At 34.7% G+C, this 15,920-nt stretch overlaps 2 protein-coding genes across 7 annotated transcripts in view; both read left to right on the top strand.

The window, feature by feature from the left end:
- The window catches only part of LOC125050524, a 75,437-nt gene extending 68,207 nt beyond the window's left edge, over positions 1 to 7,230 (top strand). For 2 of the 6 annotated variants that reach the window (XM_047650425.1, XM_047650423.1), the window contains 7 exons: positions 206 to 366; positions 1,542 to 1,715; positions 2,299 to 2,385; positions 3,121 to 3,315; positions 3,611 to 3,796; positions 4,545 to 4,689; positions 5,575 to 7,230. In XM_047650425.1, coding sequence (XP_047506381.1) covers positions 206 to 366; positions 1,542 to 1,715; positions 2,299 to 2,385; positions 3,121 to 3,315; positions 3,611 to 3,796; positions 4,545 to 4,689; positions 5,575 to 5,866 — 1,240 coding nt within the window. In that variant the 3' untranslated portion in view covers positions 5,867 to 7,230. The remainder of the gene's footprint in view (positions 1 to 205; positions 367 to 1,541; positions 1,716 to 2,298; positions 2,386 to 3,120; positions 3,316 to 3,610; positions 3,797 to 4,544; positions 4,690 to 5,574) is intronic. The other 4 variants (XM_047650428.1, XM_047650427.1, XM_047650424.1 and 1 more) reach the window with 3 other exon arrangements.
- A 434-nt stretch (positions 7,231 to 7,664) lies between these two features.
- The window catches only part of LOC125050069 (rhophilin-2), an 84,152-nt gene continuing 75,896 nt past the window's right edge, over positions 7,665 to 15,920 (top strand). Inside the window, exon 1 of the mRNA XM_047649644.1 lies at positions 7,665 to 7,858. The gene's annotated coding sequence lies outside the window, so the exon portion shown is untranslated. The remainder of the gene's footprint in view (positions 7,859 to 15,920) is intronic.

The following is a 15,920-nucleotide window of genomic DNA, read 5'->3' as shown; positions in this document are numbered from 1 at the left end:
TATGATCGAAGATTTTATATACAAATATATATTTCATAGGTTTAAAATTAAATCAAGGTTTAAAAACATTACGTTATTTACCAATGCTGTGGTTGTTATATGGGTCATTATAAAAATACCATAACGTATGATTTAAGGGAGATAAAGACAAGTTGATAAGAAATTGATAAAGTTGAGAAACGTTAATAAAATAATGGTTTTCTAGTTCAGAGAGGAAATACACCGAGGGCTGGAGCACAGACCCAGGTCGAGATAGTCAGCTGGAATACCGTATAAGCATCATGAACGCGGAGAAGGAGGACTCGGGCATATACCGGTGCGAGACACCTGCGAGACAGAGTCATCAGGTCGAGATCATCGTGGAAGGTAGGTTTTGTGGCTCCTGTGGCTTTGATAAACGCAAGATTTTATACCAATTTCTATAACTTTGAACAGGCGTAGACAATGTCAACTTTATATTAGTGTAGTTATGTGCAGTGCCTTACTTATACAAAAAGGCTAAAATGGAAATGGGCCGGTCACATTGGCCGCATTTGTGATGGCAGATGGGTCAAAAATACCCTTACTTGGAAGGGTCCAGCGGGAAGAAGAAATAAAAGGTATAGCGGGAAAAAACTGGAAAATTGTCGCAACAAATAGGGATAAGTGGAAGAATCTGGAGGAGGCCGGCACTCCATCGGAGGTCGAGTACAAGTGTAAAACCTTAAAGACATGAGCTTACTGTAGTTTAGTGTACTCGAATAAAGGCTATTTTTATTTTTTATTTATTTATGTGCAGTTCAATGAATTAACCTAACCTAAAAGACTGATTTCAGAGAAGCTCACTTTAAAAGTAGCTTGTGTTCATTTCCAAGTTCCCATATATCTTTATACTAAAATAATTGAAAGCTTAGCGGCTTAAGTAAGCCGCGACTCACTCAAAATAAAAATCCCTAAGACAAATATTACATTGGTCAGAGCAGTATCTACTTGTTTCTAAGTTTTAAAACCACAGAGCGATCCCGTTTGATAATATGCTGTACCTAAAAAGAAATAGGGATGTTGTTGTCGGCCAGACCTTAAGGACTGACGTCGCCAGACGCTATATATATAATAAATTAAATAGGCTGCTTAATATCTACCCGCTCACCGTCTCAAATGTAAGGATACGACTAAAGGACTGGCTTATAAGCATACCTTGCGCAGTGTTAGAGATGCTTTTGAGACCTAACCTCACTTACTGACTTACTTACTCATTCACTCATGCACTTAGGCGTGTTGATAACAGTTGAAAAGTAAATAAAATAAAAGATGGAATTACATTATATTTAAATATATTTTAAGGAATTTATACTTAAGTTTGTTATGGAAGAGCTGGGAACCCTGACACAGATATTTCTTACTTAAAAGGGTTCCCAAATCTTACACATTGTAAGTACATATGTACTTAAAATGAATAAACAGTATTTATTTTTTTATTATAAGTCTGCTTGATATATTTGGGACTCGGACGTACGTCTGCATCAATCAGCTGTTCTAAAACTTACTATGGACCCTTTTAGATGTTCACTGTCCACCTCTACCCATACGAAGAGGTTTAGTTCCAAGCAGCCTCGACACTCAGCTGGGCAGTGAGATCACCTTCTCCTGCGCGAATGGGAATGCTCTACTTGGAGCTTCTACCTTGTTCTGTCGTGCTTCGGGCAATTGGAGTGCACCTTTACCTGTTTGTGAAAGTAAGTAGTTATTTTGATAGAGACAATACAATAAACATTATATATGCCCCGTCGTAAAAAAGTTATATTTAAAGGTTAGAAAATGGAGTATGTAATACAAAATAAAGTTATGCCGATAACTCACATAAATCTTCTACATTTTTTTAAATTTTTTTATATTTCATACAACGACGATAATTATTTGATTGTTTAAGCATTCACTGAATTTAACCTTATTTATTTTTCATTGACAACAGTTATATACGAAAATGGGGTAAACTAACTTTTGTTATAATTAATGACTATATCCATTATATATATACGGCATTTTTGGACTATCTGGACTTTCCAGATTAATTTACTGGCTGGGACAGTCAAATCAAATCAAATCAAAATTCGTTTATTCAATTTAGATGCTTCTTAGAGCATGCTTATGAATGTCAACAACGTTTACAAAATTCACGAAAGAGCAAGACTACGCCATCCGTTCGCAAAACTACCAGGAGGCCTTGTTCTGAGAGTTCAGTATAGCTAAGGATTATTTTTTTCATATAAAGATTAGGTTTCGTATAGGCTATGAAGCTTATCCCAGTACCTCTTTCAGCCTCTAATAGCAGAGTTCGCAAGCCAGATTTTGGCTACAACATGAAACGCGTTCGTCAGGAGGAAAGAACTATTTCCAAATATCGGGGTAATGTACTGTTGTGTATCTGAGTGGATCTATTCGTCTTCCCAGCACGCTTAACCTTCGGAACGTACCCTCAGAAATGGGATACACATAATAATAACCAACCTCTTTCACAAATATTGTTCCATGCACATCCTATCTCGTTACTAACTGATCTGTAAGGTAAATGTAGGTATTTTGTTTGCCGTACAATACAATATAAACCAAGGCATAAATTTGTTGTCAGAAATTCTGTAATCTATTCTTTGTCTATGTCTATGTCTTTAACTCTATATTATCTCATTTCACTTATTTATTATTGAATAGTGCTTTATTAATTAATCCATACAAAAATGGGTTAGTCAACATTTCTTAATGTGAATATTAGTTTTGTTTTACTAATACTACTACTTGTTGTAAAAATTTAAGTTAGTCCATACTAAGGGGCCATCCCCTTTTAGGATAAAAGCCTCCTCCATATTTTTCCATTTCTTTTTTTTCTCTGTACATTGTTCAGGTCTATTTGTCTTGTTTTGATGATCGTGGAGCGCCTTTTTATTTTTGTCGTGTTCTTCGTTTTTCATATGTAATGGGGGGTGGTGGTCGCTTTCCCCACGGGGACCAGCTGGATTGGGGATTTATCATCACATAGTATCTTCTTGTTACTATGGAAATGATAAAATACTAAAAAACTATTAATCGATTTTCTACAATAATTTATCTTTATTAAGAAGTAATCAAGCTCTAAAACATGTTCAGGTGTAGAATGTGGTGATGTGGTCCACGACACTCCAATAAATGATGGGGAAAGAAGACCTAGGGTGGCGGTGGTATCTCGAGGCGTTGGGGGTCGGGCAGCATTCTCATGTCCCCCTGGCTGGGCACTTAAAGGACCAACTGAGACCGTGTGCCTACCTGCTGCAGATTGGGCTAAACCTTTCCCGGTTTGTCGAGGTAAGTCACAACTTCTCGTTCAGTTTGTATTATGGTCCAAATGGCCAGACATTTTCTGAAACAGCCTTAAAAAAACAGCCTCCTGAAAACGAGGGCAACTTAATGTAAATTCCAATTTTCCGGTATTTGATACGCCTCTTTTGAAACGGTGTAAATGACGTTTCAGCTTGATGAAAAAGTCCCTAAGTTGTATTCATAGCAATATAACCTACTAATAATAATAATCTCGGTTTATAGATTTCAGCGTAGAGGTTATAAGTTATCATAAATCTAATCTTGTTTTATCTTATTCCAGAGGTATCCTGCCCAGCCCTTCCACCCCCTGCATCAGGATACGTCCTAGGTCGGGCTCCATACCGCGCTGGTGATGTCCTGCAATTCCACTGCAATCCAGAACACACCCTGCACGGCAGACCCATCCTGGTGTGCCAGGACAGCGGCAGGTGGAGTGACAAGCCCCCCACTTGTAAGTATAACGACAGTAAGTATTACTTGATGTTGGTAATTGATTACATTATGACTATTGACTAGTTGTTCATCTGGTACTAATGTTTTATGCAGAAGTTCGACGCCAATTCAGTACACAGAATTGTAGTTAAAAATTGTAATTTTTTTAACAACACTGAGCTTCTTGCTTCTTTCTTCGAATGAAAAAAAATATTTTAAATTTGACTGAGTAGTTAATTTTTGTTTCTTATTCAAATTATGTTTTTATTCCATATGTTTTAACTTCGCGTAAGTATACTTTAATAACATAAATTCACAATCATTTATTAATTTTGGTAACACAATGTATTATGTATGAACGTCAATAAAGATGCTTCTAATTTTACATTTACTGTCAGTTCTCAAATCAATGGCCAAGAACAGATGAGAAGAACTGTCTTTTGTTTTACACAATGTTTGTAAGGAGCTGAAACCATTACACCATGTTCCATATGACATCTTTAAGTAATTAATAATTAATTAATAATATAAAAAAAACAAAGATTTGTCCTCTATCAGCAGTAAGAATGATGATATAGGAGCACGCACTTACATTCTCGTGGGAACAACACGCAAATACATAGTCGAAATAACTAACATCACCGCATACACGAATTGAAGTCCGACCAATCACCACAGCTAGCACTCATTCACGAGTATGACGCATGGCTTGCCATCGGCCCCCATATTATATTTTAAACTCTTAGAAATAGTAGTTTTTAATCACGTTGATAATTTTACAGGTGCTCAAGCGTGCACGTATCCGGGAACGACAATATCCGGTCGAATGTCATCTGTCAAGTTCTACTATAAGATCGGGGAAACTGTCTCCTTTACGTGTGAACCTGGATATAGAATCAAGGGAGCGCCAATGTTAAGATGCCTGAAGTAAGTTAAATTATAATTGTACTATTGGAAATTCAAGCCGTATTCGATATGAACGACAATAAGTTCAAGTTTGCGGCTGAAAAGCTAAAGCATGCAAATACAGGGGTCTAGGCTCCGAATATGATTTTGTCCCATTCGGTGTCGATACCCTTGGTCCGTGGGGTCCAAGATCTATAAGGCTTTTTAAGGAAATTGCAAAAAGGTTAGTCGACATCACAGGAGACCGAAGAGCTGGCATCTACCTCGGACAAAGATTTAGTCTAGCTATTCAAAGGGGGAACGCTGCCAGTATCTTGAGAACCTTGCCTAAAGGGACTGCTTTTAATAATTTATTTTAGTTATTATATTTAAAGTTCATTATTGTTTTTTGTTATATTCATTTATGTTACCTATAAGGTTGGTACACACGAAAGATACATTTAACCCCAGTAATGTATGTTCCAGTTCCATATGTTAAAAACATAATATGTTAATGGTCATAAATTGCGCTAATTTTTGACTGTGAATCTTACCCAAAGACTGATATTGCAAGTAAAGAATATTATTAGTTAAATAGCGTTAAACCGTTGATGAAAACCTAAATAGAACAATCAAATATACAGTATTTACAGTTTTCTAGTAATTATTAATTATTAAAAATTAGTAAAAACATAGTTTAAAAGTTTGCTATACTTATTCGTTGACCGAGGAAAGCACCAGCTCTGGGGTCCATCTTTAATTAGCGGCTGTGCACTTGAAACCCACGGTCCAAAAGTCTCTACTCCTAAGGGAACAAAATCGAAGTTGAAGGAAATACTCAAATATTTGAGCCGTTTCTTATGAGTCTGACCCATGTAATATCTAGATGAAAACTTAAAAACTTATTCGTGACGCCTTCTTTTACAGAAATAGGAAATGGTCCAACGCCATCCCACTCTGCACACCAATATCAAACTTCACATCGTCAGATTCCATAGCTATGTTGAACAGTGACATTGACGCAATGCTGTCAGATGGCGCCATCTTGACCACAGACATATCTAAAATCGAAACGCCCGCCATTTTGTCCCCACAGAGTCTCAAAGCCGCCATGACACGAGTAGCTGCGACAAGGCTTTTACGTAGAGCACCGATAGAAACTGTTAAAAATAGAATTTATAGGGTAAACCGAATTCTACGGAGGGATACGGGAAGATAATTATTATTTCTGAGTAATTTTATTTAAACAAGACCGGTTATTGCCAAGTATTTTTAAGTTTCAAAACATCTTTACAAAAATACATACGGGGAATAAGAAAAGGAGCAAAATTTCTTCAGGGTTATCTTAGCCTGTACATTCGGTTAAGGCAAACGCTAAACAAACAAAATTTTAAACCATGATTAAACTATCCGAACGAACTAATAAAAAAAAAATCTTCGTTGATAAAAGTAACAGTGTACCCCCAAGCCCCAATTGTAACGGCCAGTTTCACATGATATGGTGTTTTAAGTAAATTATATAATCGCTTTTTAATATTAAACTTTTTGTATAAAGAAGTCCTAAAACACAAATTTATCATCAATTTATACTTTATTCAAAACCACTCAATGCGTCGTCCAACGAATTAATCATGAAATTACAAGTTCTACTGATTCCTACAAATCAATAATATTATTGTTATTATAATATTTAGTCAGAAATTACTTATTTAAAATATATTTATTAAATTAAATAGATTTTATTTTTCGTAGCGCTTTGAAAAACGTTTAAAGGTTAAAAAGGTTTACGATTAATAATTACAGCATTTTGACTGAAGTACTTGTATCTATGGTCACATTAAAAAAACCATATTTGCTATACGCGGTTTTTTAATTAACTATTTAAATATTTAGCGATCTTTTCGTAACAATTAAAATGTATATAAGCCAAAGAAATAGAATAGGTCATATCAATTATTACTGTACTTAATAATTTATATTCCTATACAATTTTAATAAGTAAATTGTAGTTATAAGTAGACGTAGACAATCAAAGAATAAAAATATTTAATTTTTTATATTAATATTTATTTAAAAATAGTGATTTGCTCAAATTTAAACTTTTATATTGTATATAACTCGGCTCAATATAATTTCTAGAATCTTCCATCATTACTAATTACAATAAAAAAGATAGTATTAATAAGAGTATCGTAACGTTCAAGAATTTTCCTAGTGACAAATACTGTATTTATAGTAAAGATTTTCTTTTATCTATGTAAATAGCCTGAACGCACAAACGTCAAATTTTACGTCAGTTTTAATTTCGAAAAAAAAATTGTGCATTCTATTTTTTGTTTTTAAAGTAAAGATATGTACTTGAATTGAGATTGAGCGAGCAAGTACGGAAAATCAACTGTTAAATACTTAAAATTGTCGGAGGTAATTTTTTCTTATATTAAATCTGATGTATGAGATTTAATCTCAATTTTAGCGTAAAAGGCATATCACTATACTTATTTATATTCAGGTATCTGGCAAGATATTTTTTCTTGTTAGTATAACTAATTATTGTACTAAATATTGTGAATAAATAATTAAGAAATATTTTGTGTTTTATTTATTATCAGATATTATTTATATATGAATTTTTGTTTGATTCGTTGTCATAAAAAAATAAATATTATTCAGTAATAATTAAACAAAACAATAAATAATACTATTCAGGTGGGTAATAATTACAGTAATTACTAATAACATCACCTTATAATATCTAGTGAAAAACGCACGCATTTTTGTCTAGAATGTGGTAGTCTACTTACCTGTCAATCAGTAATCTCATTCAGTGCAAGTGATAACGTATTTACTAGATATACATTGCGTTGTTTATTGATTACTACTAATGTATGTAACAGTCAGCCCGCAATGTATTAGTACTTATAAGAATATTACCTGTTCGGCGTTCGCGCACCGTTGCATTCAGAAATGTCAAACGTAAAATGGAATGCCTGCGACTATTTTATCTGCGCCTCGCTCCTCAGTTGAACGCGCGCCGCTGTTGTAGAGTTACGCGTCGCGCGCGCCATTTTTTACGAAAATTCGGTTGTATTTATTTTCCAAAGACGTTATAAATTATTGTCGCAGTGTTTCACAATTAATCCGATAAACTAATGTGTTAAGTTATTAGTGTTGTGTAAAAACTGATAAGTAAACCAAAAATGCTCCGATAAAGGTAGGTTAATCACAAAACTCATTGTAATAATTAAGATAATGTTAAGCTTCGAATGCACGTTTTTCTAGTTCTATGTCGGCAAATAGATGACGTACTTGTATAATAAGATAATAGTTTTACTGGTGTGCACGGTGCACCTACTTAGAGAACAATGCTGCAATTTAGTGTAGTTTTTGCTATGCTTTTCTAAGTGCACATTGCACGTTCAACGCTAATCACAAATTCTTTTCGTAGTCCCGTATTAATTGCCGGTCCCAAATGTTCATATTTTCTAATTAGATTTGTAACTAATGTTGAAACTGCTTCATAATAAATCCAATCGATTAGTAATAAGGTAAAGAATGTTTTGGATAAGTTTGAACCTGAAGCAGTAAAAATTCTAAAATTCCTTCCTCTAGAATTATAATAGAAGATTACGATGCATCGTTAACGTTACGCAAATATTCAAATTGATTTCAGATTTTGAGGATAATCAACAAAGCTTTTTGTAAACATGAACAATTTTTGTATGACTAGGCAGGTTCTTACCTGCCTAGTCATACAAAAAATATGTTTTAATCCCAATTTTCGATACCTTATTCTCATCCTTGGCAATAAAATAGGCGTAGCAGAAAAAGGAAAGGACAGGGTTAGTTTGGAAAAGCTGAAGGAGGTCTTTACCCGTGAAGGGGTTCCGACCACGGTACTGAAGGTAGCTAGGAAATAGGACATAAAGAATAACAAGAAAAATAATGTGTAGAATGTCAAAAATCTAAGCTGTTTATTATTTTTTGTAATGATTGGAAACTAAACGGGCTGTTATTATTATTCTCATAGTTATTAAAAAACCTTGAGAGAACCTTTATCGAGAGAGCCTACGAAACATTAGGCTTTCCAACCCGAAACAAAAAGTATTACAACGGCAATCAAACATATAATCAAGAGCTTCACCATTGAGCCACAACCTACCAGACACTTGTATGGCTTTTAAAATATTACTTTGGAACTGCAAATAGCAAACGCGATAATACTGGGATGTCCTAATTAGCATCTACCCTCTAACAAGTTTAACTTAATCCTTTTAGCTTCTTTGTATGCGGAGTTAAAAGAAATAGGAAATAAATACACCATATAAAGAGTTCTTGGTATACTATTTCCTATACGTGGTACCGTCTGAAAGAATTAGGGGAAACATAGATCAATAGAGAATTTGTATTGATTCATCAGATGAGTAATATGTATATAAAATAGTCTTTGAAATGAAGTGAAATTATATTACATAAATACTGAAATAATAAAACTAAATAATACTACTGTAGGTATTGAAAGATAGATTAATCTTACACTTGAAATTGGTATCGCTTAAAAACAATGTATTTCGCAATATAATTAATGAATAATAATTATTAATATTAAATTAGATTGTTTAGTGTGATTGCCAAGTCAATATATTTATTTAAAACCTATAAGATTTTTATTATCGATATGGTCACTATGAGATGTTGTTAGGTTAGCTAATTACGTGATAACTTAAGACAAGCGCCCTTAAGTAGAGACTGAATAAATTATCCGACTTGGTATTAACTTGGTATTACGTGGATCTCACAACTTTTTACTGTAGAAGAACTGAGTTGCGAAACTTATTATCTTTTTGATAACATTTGAGATACTTTATTTGATTTATGTGCAAAATGTATGACGCAAAGGTGTGTAAAAAAGAGTTTAAATATAGTAGAAGTAGAATAGAATTATAGTAATATTTTTTAACGAATTTCTAAGAAACTATGTGGAACCAGCTGCCCACTGAAGTATTTCCGAACCAATTCGACTTAGGGTCCTTCAAGAAAAGAGCGTACCAATTCTTGAAAGGCCGGCAACGCACTTGCGAGCCTTCTGGCATTGTGAGTGTCCATGGGCGGCGGTAACACTTAACATCAGGTGAGCCTCCTGCCCGTTTGCCTCCTAGATAAAAAAAAACACTAAAGGATTACGTGTACGTATTACCATACGATTTTTCTTTACAAAGATATGATATACTTCGGATATATATTTTAAACACTGCGAGATATTCTTCATTTACAAAGTGTATGTGGAATGTGTACAGTGGTTTTTTAACACTCATTTGTTTTGTTCTTGTTAATCTTTTACGGCTTCGCGCTTTCCTTGTTCACAAGGTATTAGCTTTCGATATCCTATACCGGTCTGAAATACTATGATGCATAATAAAATGTTACTCTACTACACCTTTATTTAAAATATAATCTAATGCGCATAACTTGGCAAGTTTTCGACGCATGAGGACAAAATTGAAGTATTGTAAGGTAACCAACTATTTTTTGTTCAAAAAGAGTACACTTTGCAAGTATTTCATAGGTGAAAAAATAAAAAGAAGAAAAAACTTTATTTATTTTAAAAACATATTTTTCTTCGGAGTGGTTTTTTTTGCTAAACGAGGATGTTCGTCTAATAATGTAGCTACATCCGCACGACATTCATTTTGCATATTAAAGTTGACTGAAGAAATTTTCGACTTCTCACTGCTTCAATAATCATTCTCTAGTGAAAATCCCATTCAACAGCAGCATTAGTGCCTGGACAACTAAAATAATCTATAAAATGCTTTAGAAATACAAATGAGTATAAAATTATACAAATGAGTACTCTCAGAGTACAGGATTTGATTGATTTGATTTGCGGTAAACAAGTACAAAACTCAGTTAATGAGTATAGTTGGTCACCTTAAGTATTGTAACAAGACCTGAATAAATTCATTTTTTTAAATTGAATTTTTCATCATAGATTGGGTAAATTTGTCTTTACGACTTTTATGTAGTACCCCAAGTAATATTAGAGGCGCATGGCATGGACAACTTAATTTTTTAAAACCGATAATATTACATGCACGATGTAAATAATATTGTCTCAGTACTGTGGGTCCCAGTTTTTTTTCTAAGTGGCGTTTGTGATCAGGTTTATTTTAGATTAAAGCCGCCGTAACGGAGCCGTGAATTAAGTTCGGAGGCGGTTGTTGTATGGATAAATTCTAGGGTTGCCTGGAAGAGATCGCTTATTAGCCATAAGGCCGCCCGTTGCATCCCTTATAATTTTTATGTATTGTGTTATTTGTGTTTCTTTTATTTTTATTGCAACGAAGTGTAAATAAATAAAAATATATTCAAATAAAACTTTGAAGCTGGGTTGTAACTCGCTTTTATTGTTTAAAACATGAGCTTATAACTAATATAAAGTTAGGGGTAGTGGGGTTGCGACGCTGGATTAACAAAAAATTAACTTGACTTATTTAAAGCGCTATCCACACATTTCCGGGAACTCGTCCCGGCCGTGTTCCGTCAGGGACGGGGAAAAAATCGGTTACGTACAAATTGTATGAACTTGTTCACACAGCTCCATGTCAGGCGGCGGTGTCACCACCGAGCGTGCTCCGGGATACTGACACGGCCGGGACGAGTTCCCGGAAATGTGTGGATAGCGCTTTACTGTCGCCGCACACGGGCCTCACGCCACAGCCACAAACGCCGCCACGAGAAGCTAGAAGCGGCTACAAAGGTAGCTGAAGCGCGCGACAGCCACTTGTGGCCGGTGGTCGACACTTGCGGTCGGTGGCTGCTACTTTTTTTAACCCTTGCCTGCAGTATCATAATGGACTCTGTCGAAGAAGGTTTAATTGCGCTACTTTTGATATAAAGACGTCGTCGTAGAAGGCGAAACCATAGTTATTGGATACACAGAAAGACATTAAATATCCCCTCACCACGACAGGTCGGTAATCGACAACCATTGAACTATACATGATGAAGCATTTGGCCTCAGTGAAAATATGATGAGGCCATATTCTGGAAAATACATATTTGGACTTAGACAAAAAAGTTTTCAATTATAGGTTAAGCCGTGCCAGACGTTGCATTGAGTGTACCTTCGGCGTACTAGCAAACAATTGGAGAATATTACATCGCCTATTAAACACTTCTGTTCATTTCTCAGAAGACATTGTGAAATCTTGTTGCATTTTGCACAATTTTATTCGCAAAAGGGATGGTTTCAATTTTCGTCACACTTTGAAAATAATGGGACTCGAAAATATACAAAATACAGGCTGGCTAGTAACACGAGATTTCTTCCCAGGCCTTCACTTTTTCTTCTCTATTACTAAAACTATCACTTTTTGAATCCCAAATCGCAGGACGGGATTGTATCTCTGATATAAATAATTCTATATCCATATTTATCTACCTATATGAAACACAGACTACGTGCGTGCGTTACCGTCGAGTTCAGGTTAACGGAGGTAAGGGAGAGAGGGGCGCGGAATCGCGCGAGTGGCGTGTGGCGGCTTTTTGTGTCGGCGTTTAGTGGCCGGTGCGAGCCACAAGAAGCAAGCTGCGACGATTTGTAGCGTGTGGCCGCCACCGGCGCCAACCGTGTGCGGCGAGTCCATAAAATGTATGAAAATTACAGGAAATATGCCAGTGGCGGCGTTTTGTGGTTGTGGCCGGTGGCCCATGTGCGGGGACCCTTAGAGTTCGTAAATCTAAGTGACAGTGACAGTTATTTGACATTATCGGAAATGGCTTCAAGTGCGATGATTGCTTACATTTAGATTTTTCTACTTATTTACTAAAATATATTATATTTAACTAACTATTGTTAGGTTACATAACTCGTGATTCGACAAATTTATCAAGGATCTTTTGGCGGTGCAAACAAGTGAGGTCGCAGACAATAGAAATATCGTTATATTTAAAAGCAAAACACACAATATTTATTAAATTACCTGTAAAAAATAATTGAATGTTGATGGCGATTTGAGGTGATTCACCTAAGTCGCAATTTGATTCGTCACGACCGACTTGCAATTAAACTGTTACCTTGAACCCATACTTAAAATTCAAAACATGTAACCAATCACCACAAGTTATGTATTATGGAGTAGAATCGTGCAAACTAAACGTTACCTAATTGTTATTATTCGTTTGCAATTGTAATTTTTTTTCCTTCAAAGACAATATTTATAATGGCTTATACATTATGCAAATTTTTCAGATAGCATTGTTATAAATATACTGGAAACTAACAGCTAAAATATCTACGGAAAAATTGTTTGTAAAAATGTATAAATTATCATCCAATATTGTCAATAAAATATTCTAAACAGACATTGGCGAACATTGTTGGCCTAGTGCTTTCAAGCGACTCCCATCCCTGGGTTCGTAGGTTCGATCCCAGAATGTGCACCAATTGACTCTCTCTGTGCGCATTTAGCACTCTCTCGTACGGTGAATATCGTGAAGAAACCGGCTTGCCTTAGACCCAAAAAGTCGACGATGTGTCAGGCACAGAAGACTGATCCTACAACGCCATTCAGTATTGCGGTATTCACAAAACCTTAAAACGATTAAGGCTTTATTAGGAAATGCCAAATAATTTCCATTTCATAAAATAAATAAGTTTGCCCTAATTGAAAATACTACAATATCTGTTACCATGTTACATTAATTTTTGGAATAATTGTTCTACCCGTTAAACATACCTACATCAGTATCGCTTAGTGCCTCAAATTTAAACCTGATGGTAGCGTACAAGTTACGGAGTAAGGAGAGAAAGATCATATCTTCACCTTCTTCCCCTCGCCTTTTCAGTCTCTTTCAGTGCCGCAGACATTTATCAGTATTTTACATATTACTAGCTGACCCGGCAAACGTTGTTTTGCCATTTATATTATTTCTAGGTAACATTTTTAGTTCCATAAAAATTACTATCTACACTATAATAAAAAATAGAGATTGATCGTAGAGGGGTGAAAATTAAGGGTTGTATGTATCTTTTAATGCCACATAATTAAAAATATTAAAAAAAACTATCCTAAAAATAAAAAATACATTTTTGGATGGACCACCCGTAACATTTAGGGGTTTGAAAGATAGATAGTAACCAATGCTCAGACTGACTATGCATAAACAAATTCATAAGAATCGGTCAAGCCATTTCGGAGGAGTATGGGAACATTTTGACACGAGAATTTTATATATTAGATTAGTTTATTTTTGATTTACTTATTTTGCTAAGTTGTAATAATACATTTAAAACAACAGCAATAATTAGATCTGTTCACGGTCGGCGCGTATCCTCGTGACGACCTTGCTTAAGTTTCCTCTTCTGTGAGACGTCTGAAGTCGCTCAACCATCACAAAAACTGTTTACTTAGCAGCCTGAACTCAAGTACATAAGCTACTTATTGCTTTATCTTCATTAATCTCCATGGAATAGAATTCATAACTTACTAGGTCGTTTTGGACTCAATCACTTTACGATTTCGTAACTGATGATACGGTTGGGGTATGATCAGGACCAGGATTCCTGGTCTGGAGGATATGGTCACGTTGTCAGTACATTTATCGTAATTTAAAGCGAAATTTTTGTGATATTTTCTAAAGGCCGATTTACATTATCTTAGTGTTTAGGAGAGTGCTTTAGGATAGTACTTTAGTTGAAACATGTAAACGCTATTTGCTTTAGTAAACGTTACGCTAAAGAACTTGCCTTTCAAGTTGTACTAAAGCACTCTCCTAAACACTAAGATAATGTAAATCGGCCATTAGATATTAATTTCGTATTTAAATATATTTAGCTTTTTTGTTAAGTTAAAGATAAAAAGGTAGAGGAGAAACTTCATTTAAATCAGTGTTTCTTAACCTGGGGCCCATATCCCACGAGGGGGCAATTTGCAAGTTACGGCCCCCTTAACTATCTATCTATCTATTCGAAAATTTATTATTTTTTAAAATAATCATTTGTAAAATGTGCTTAACTGTGTTTAGTTAACAATTTCCGAGTAATTTCTTTCTAAAAACTATGATTTAAGTTAAGTTAGTTCTCAAGTGAGCAATTAAATTTAAGATATTAAAAATTATGTAATTTACATAGTCATATGAATTTTAGTAAGGCTAAAGTGGGTGATTTCACAAAAAAGATTGGGACACTGGGACACTGGTCTATAGGAACTCTTGCCTTACAATGATTTGTTACGTATATATTTTTTTTTTAGACAATTCACACCAATTGACCTAGTCCCATGCTAAGCTGGTGAAGCTTGTGTTATGGGTACTAGGCAACGGATATACATACATATTATAGATAGATAGACATATAAATACATATTTAAACACCCAAGACCTAAGCACAACACCAAATGCTCATCACATCGATGTTTGTCTCAGCCGGGGATCGAACCCGGGACCCATGGATTCGCAGTCAGGGGTACTAACCACTAGACCAATGAGCCGTCAAATATATGAAATGCGCATATGACATTCATGTTTCACAGAATACTAGTGGTATTATTTTGTATATACGCCGTAATATTTTAGTATTTCACCGCATATATTGCAAAGTACAGTGTATTTATACGAGTAGGTATAGCACGGAAATGGTAATTTTACGGAGCACACAACATCGATTATTACAAAGTCAAGGTTAAGCATGTTTTTGCTATTTCCACAATAATGTAACATCTATTTACTGACTTAAACTAAATTTATTATTTCTGTTACGTCGAATGTGGTTTTGATAAATACGTGTCATAAATTAATTTTATCTAGATATTGTAAAATAAAATAAACAAAAGTTAAGTAAACATATTTTATTTGGTCATGACTATATTAGAAACATTATGTTATATTTAAAATAAATTCAAGTATATTTTGTCACAAATAAGTAATCAAAAGTGTAATCTACAATTTTATTTACATTTGTACATACACATAAATACATTTTTATTACATAAGACGTGTTTATATGGTTCTATGTAAGTTTTCACCGATTCTACTACAGTAATCCCCTCTATAACGCGATTTCCCCCATACAACGCGGTATTTTCCCCTATAACGCGGAGATTTCTCAAGTAACTTTGTACCTGTTTCAATGGTGTTGTTATAAAATTTAACTAAATGAATTTATTAAATCCGTGTTCCTTGTGTTTGAATTGTGCAAAACGGTTTTACGAGAATACTCCTACAACGCGATACCCTATAACGCGGTGGATTGGGCCCGCGTATTACTGTAGTTC

Source organism: Pieris napi, chromosome 6, assembly GCF_905475465.1.
Source record: "Pieris napi chromosome 6, ilPieNapi1.2, whole genome shotgun sequence".
NCBI classification, from domain to species: domain Eukaryota; kingdom Metazoa; phylum Arthropoda; class Insecta; order Lepidoptera; family Pieridae; genus Pieris; species Pieris napi.
This window is presented reverse-complemented; position numbering and strand designations above follow the sequence as displayed.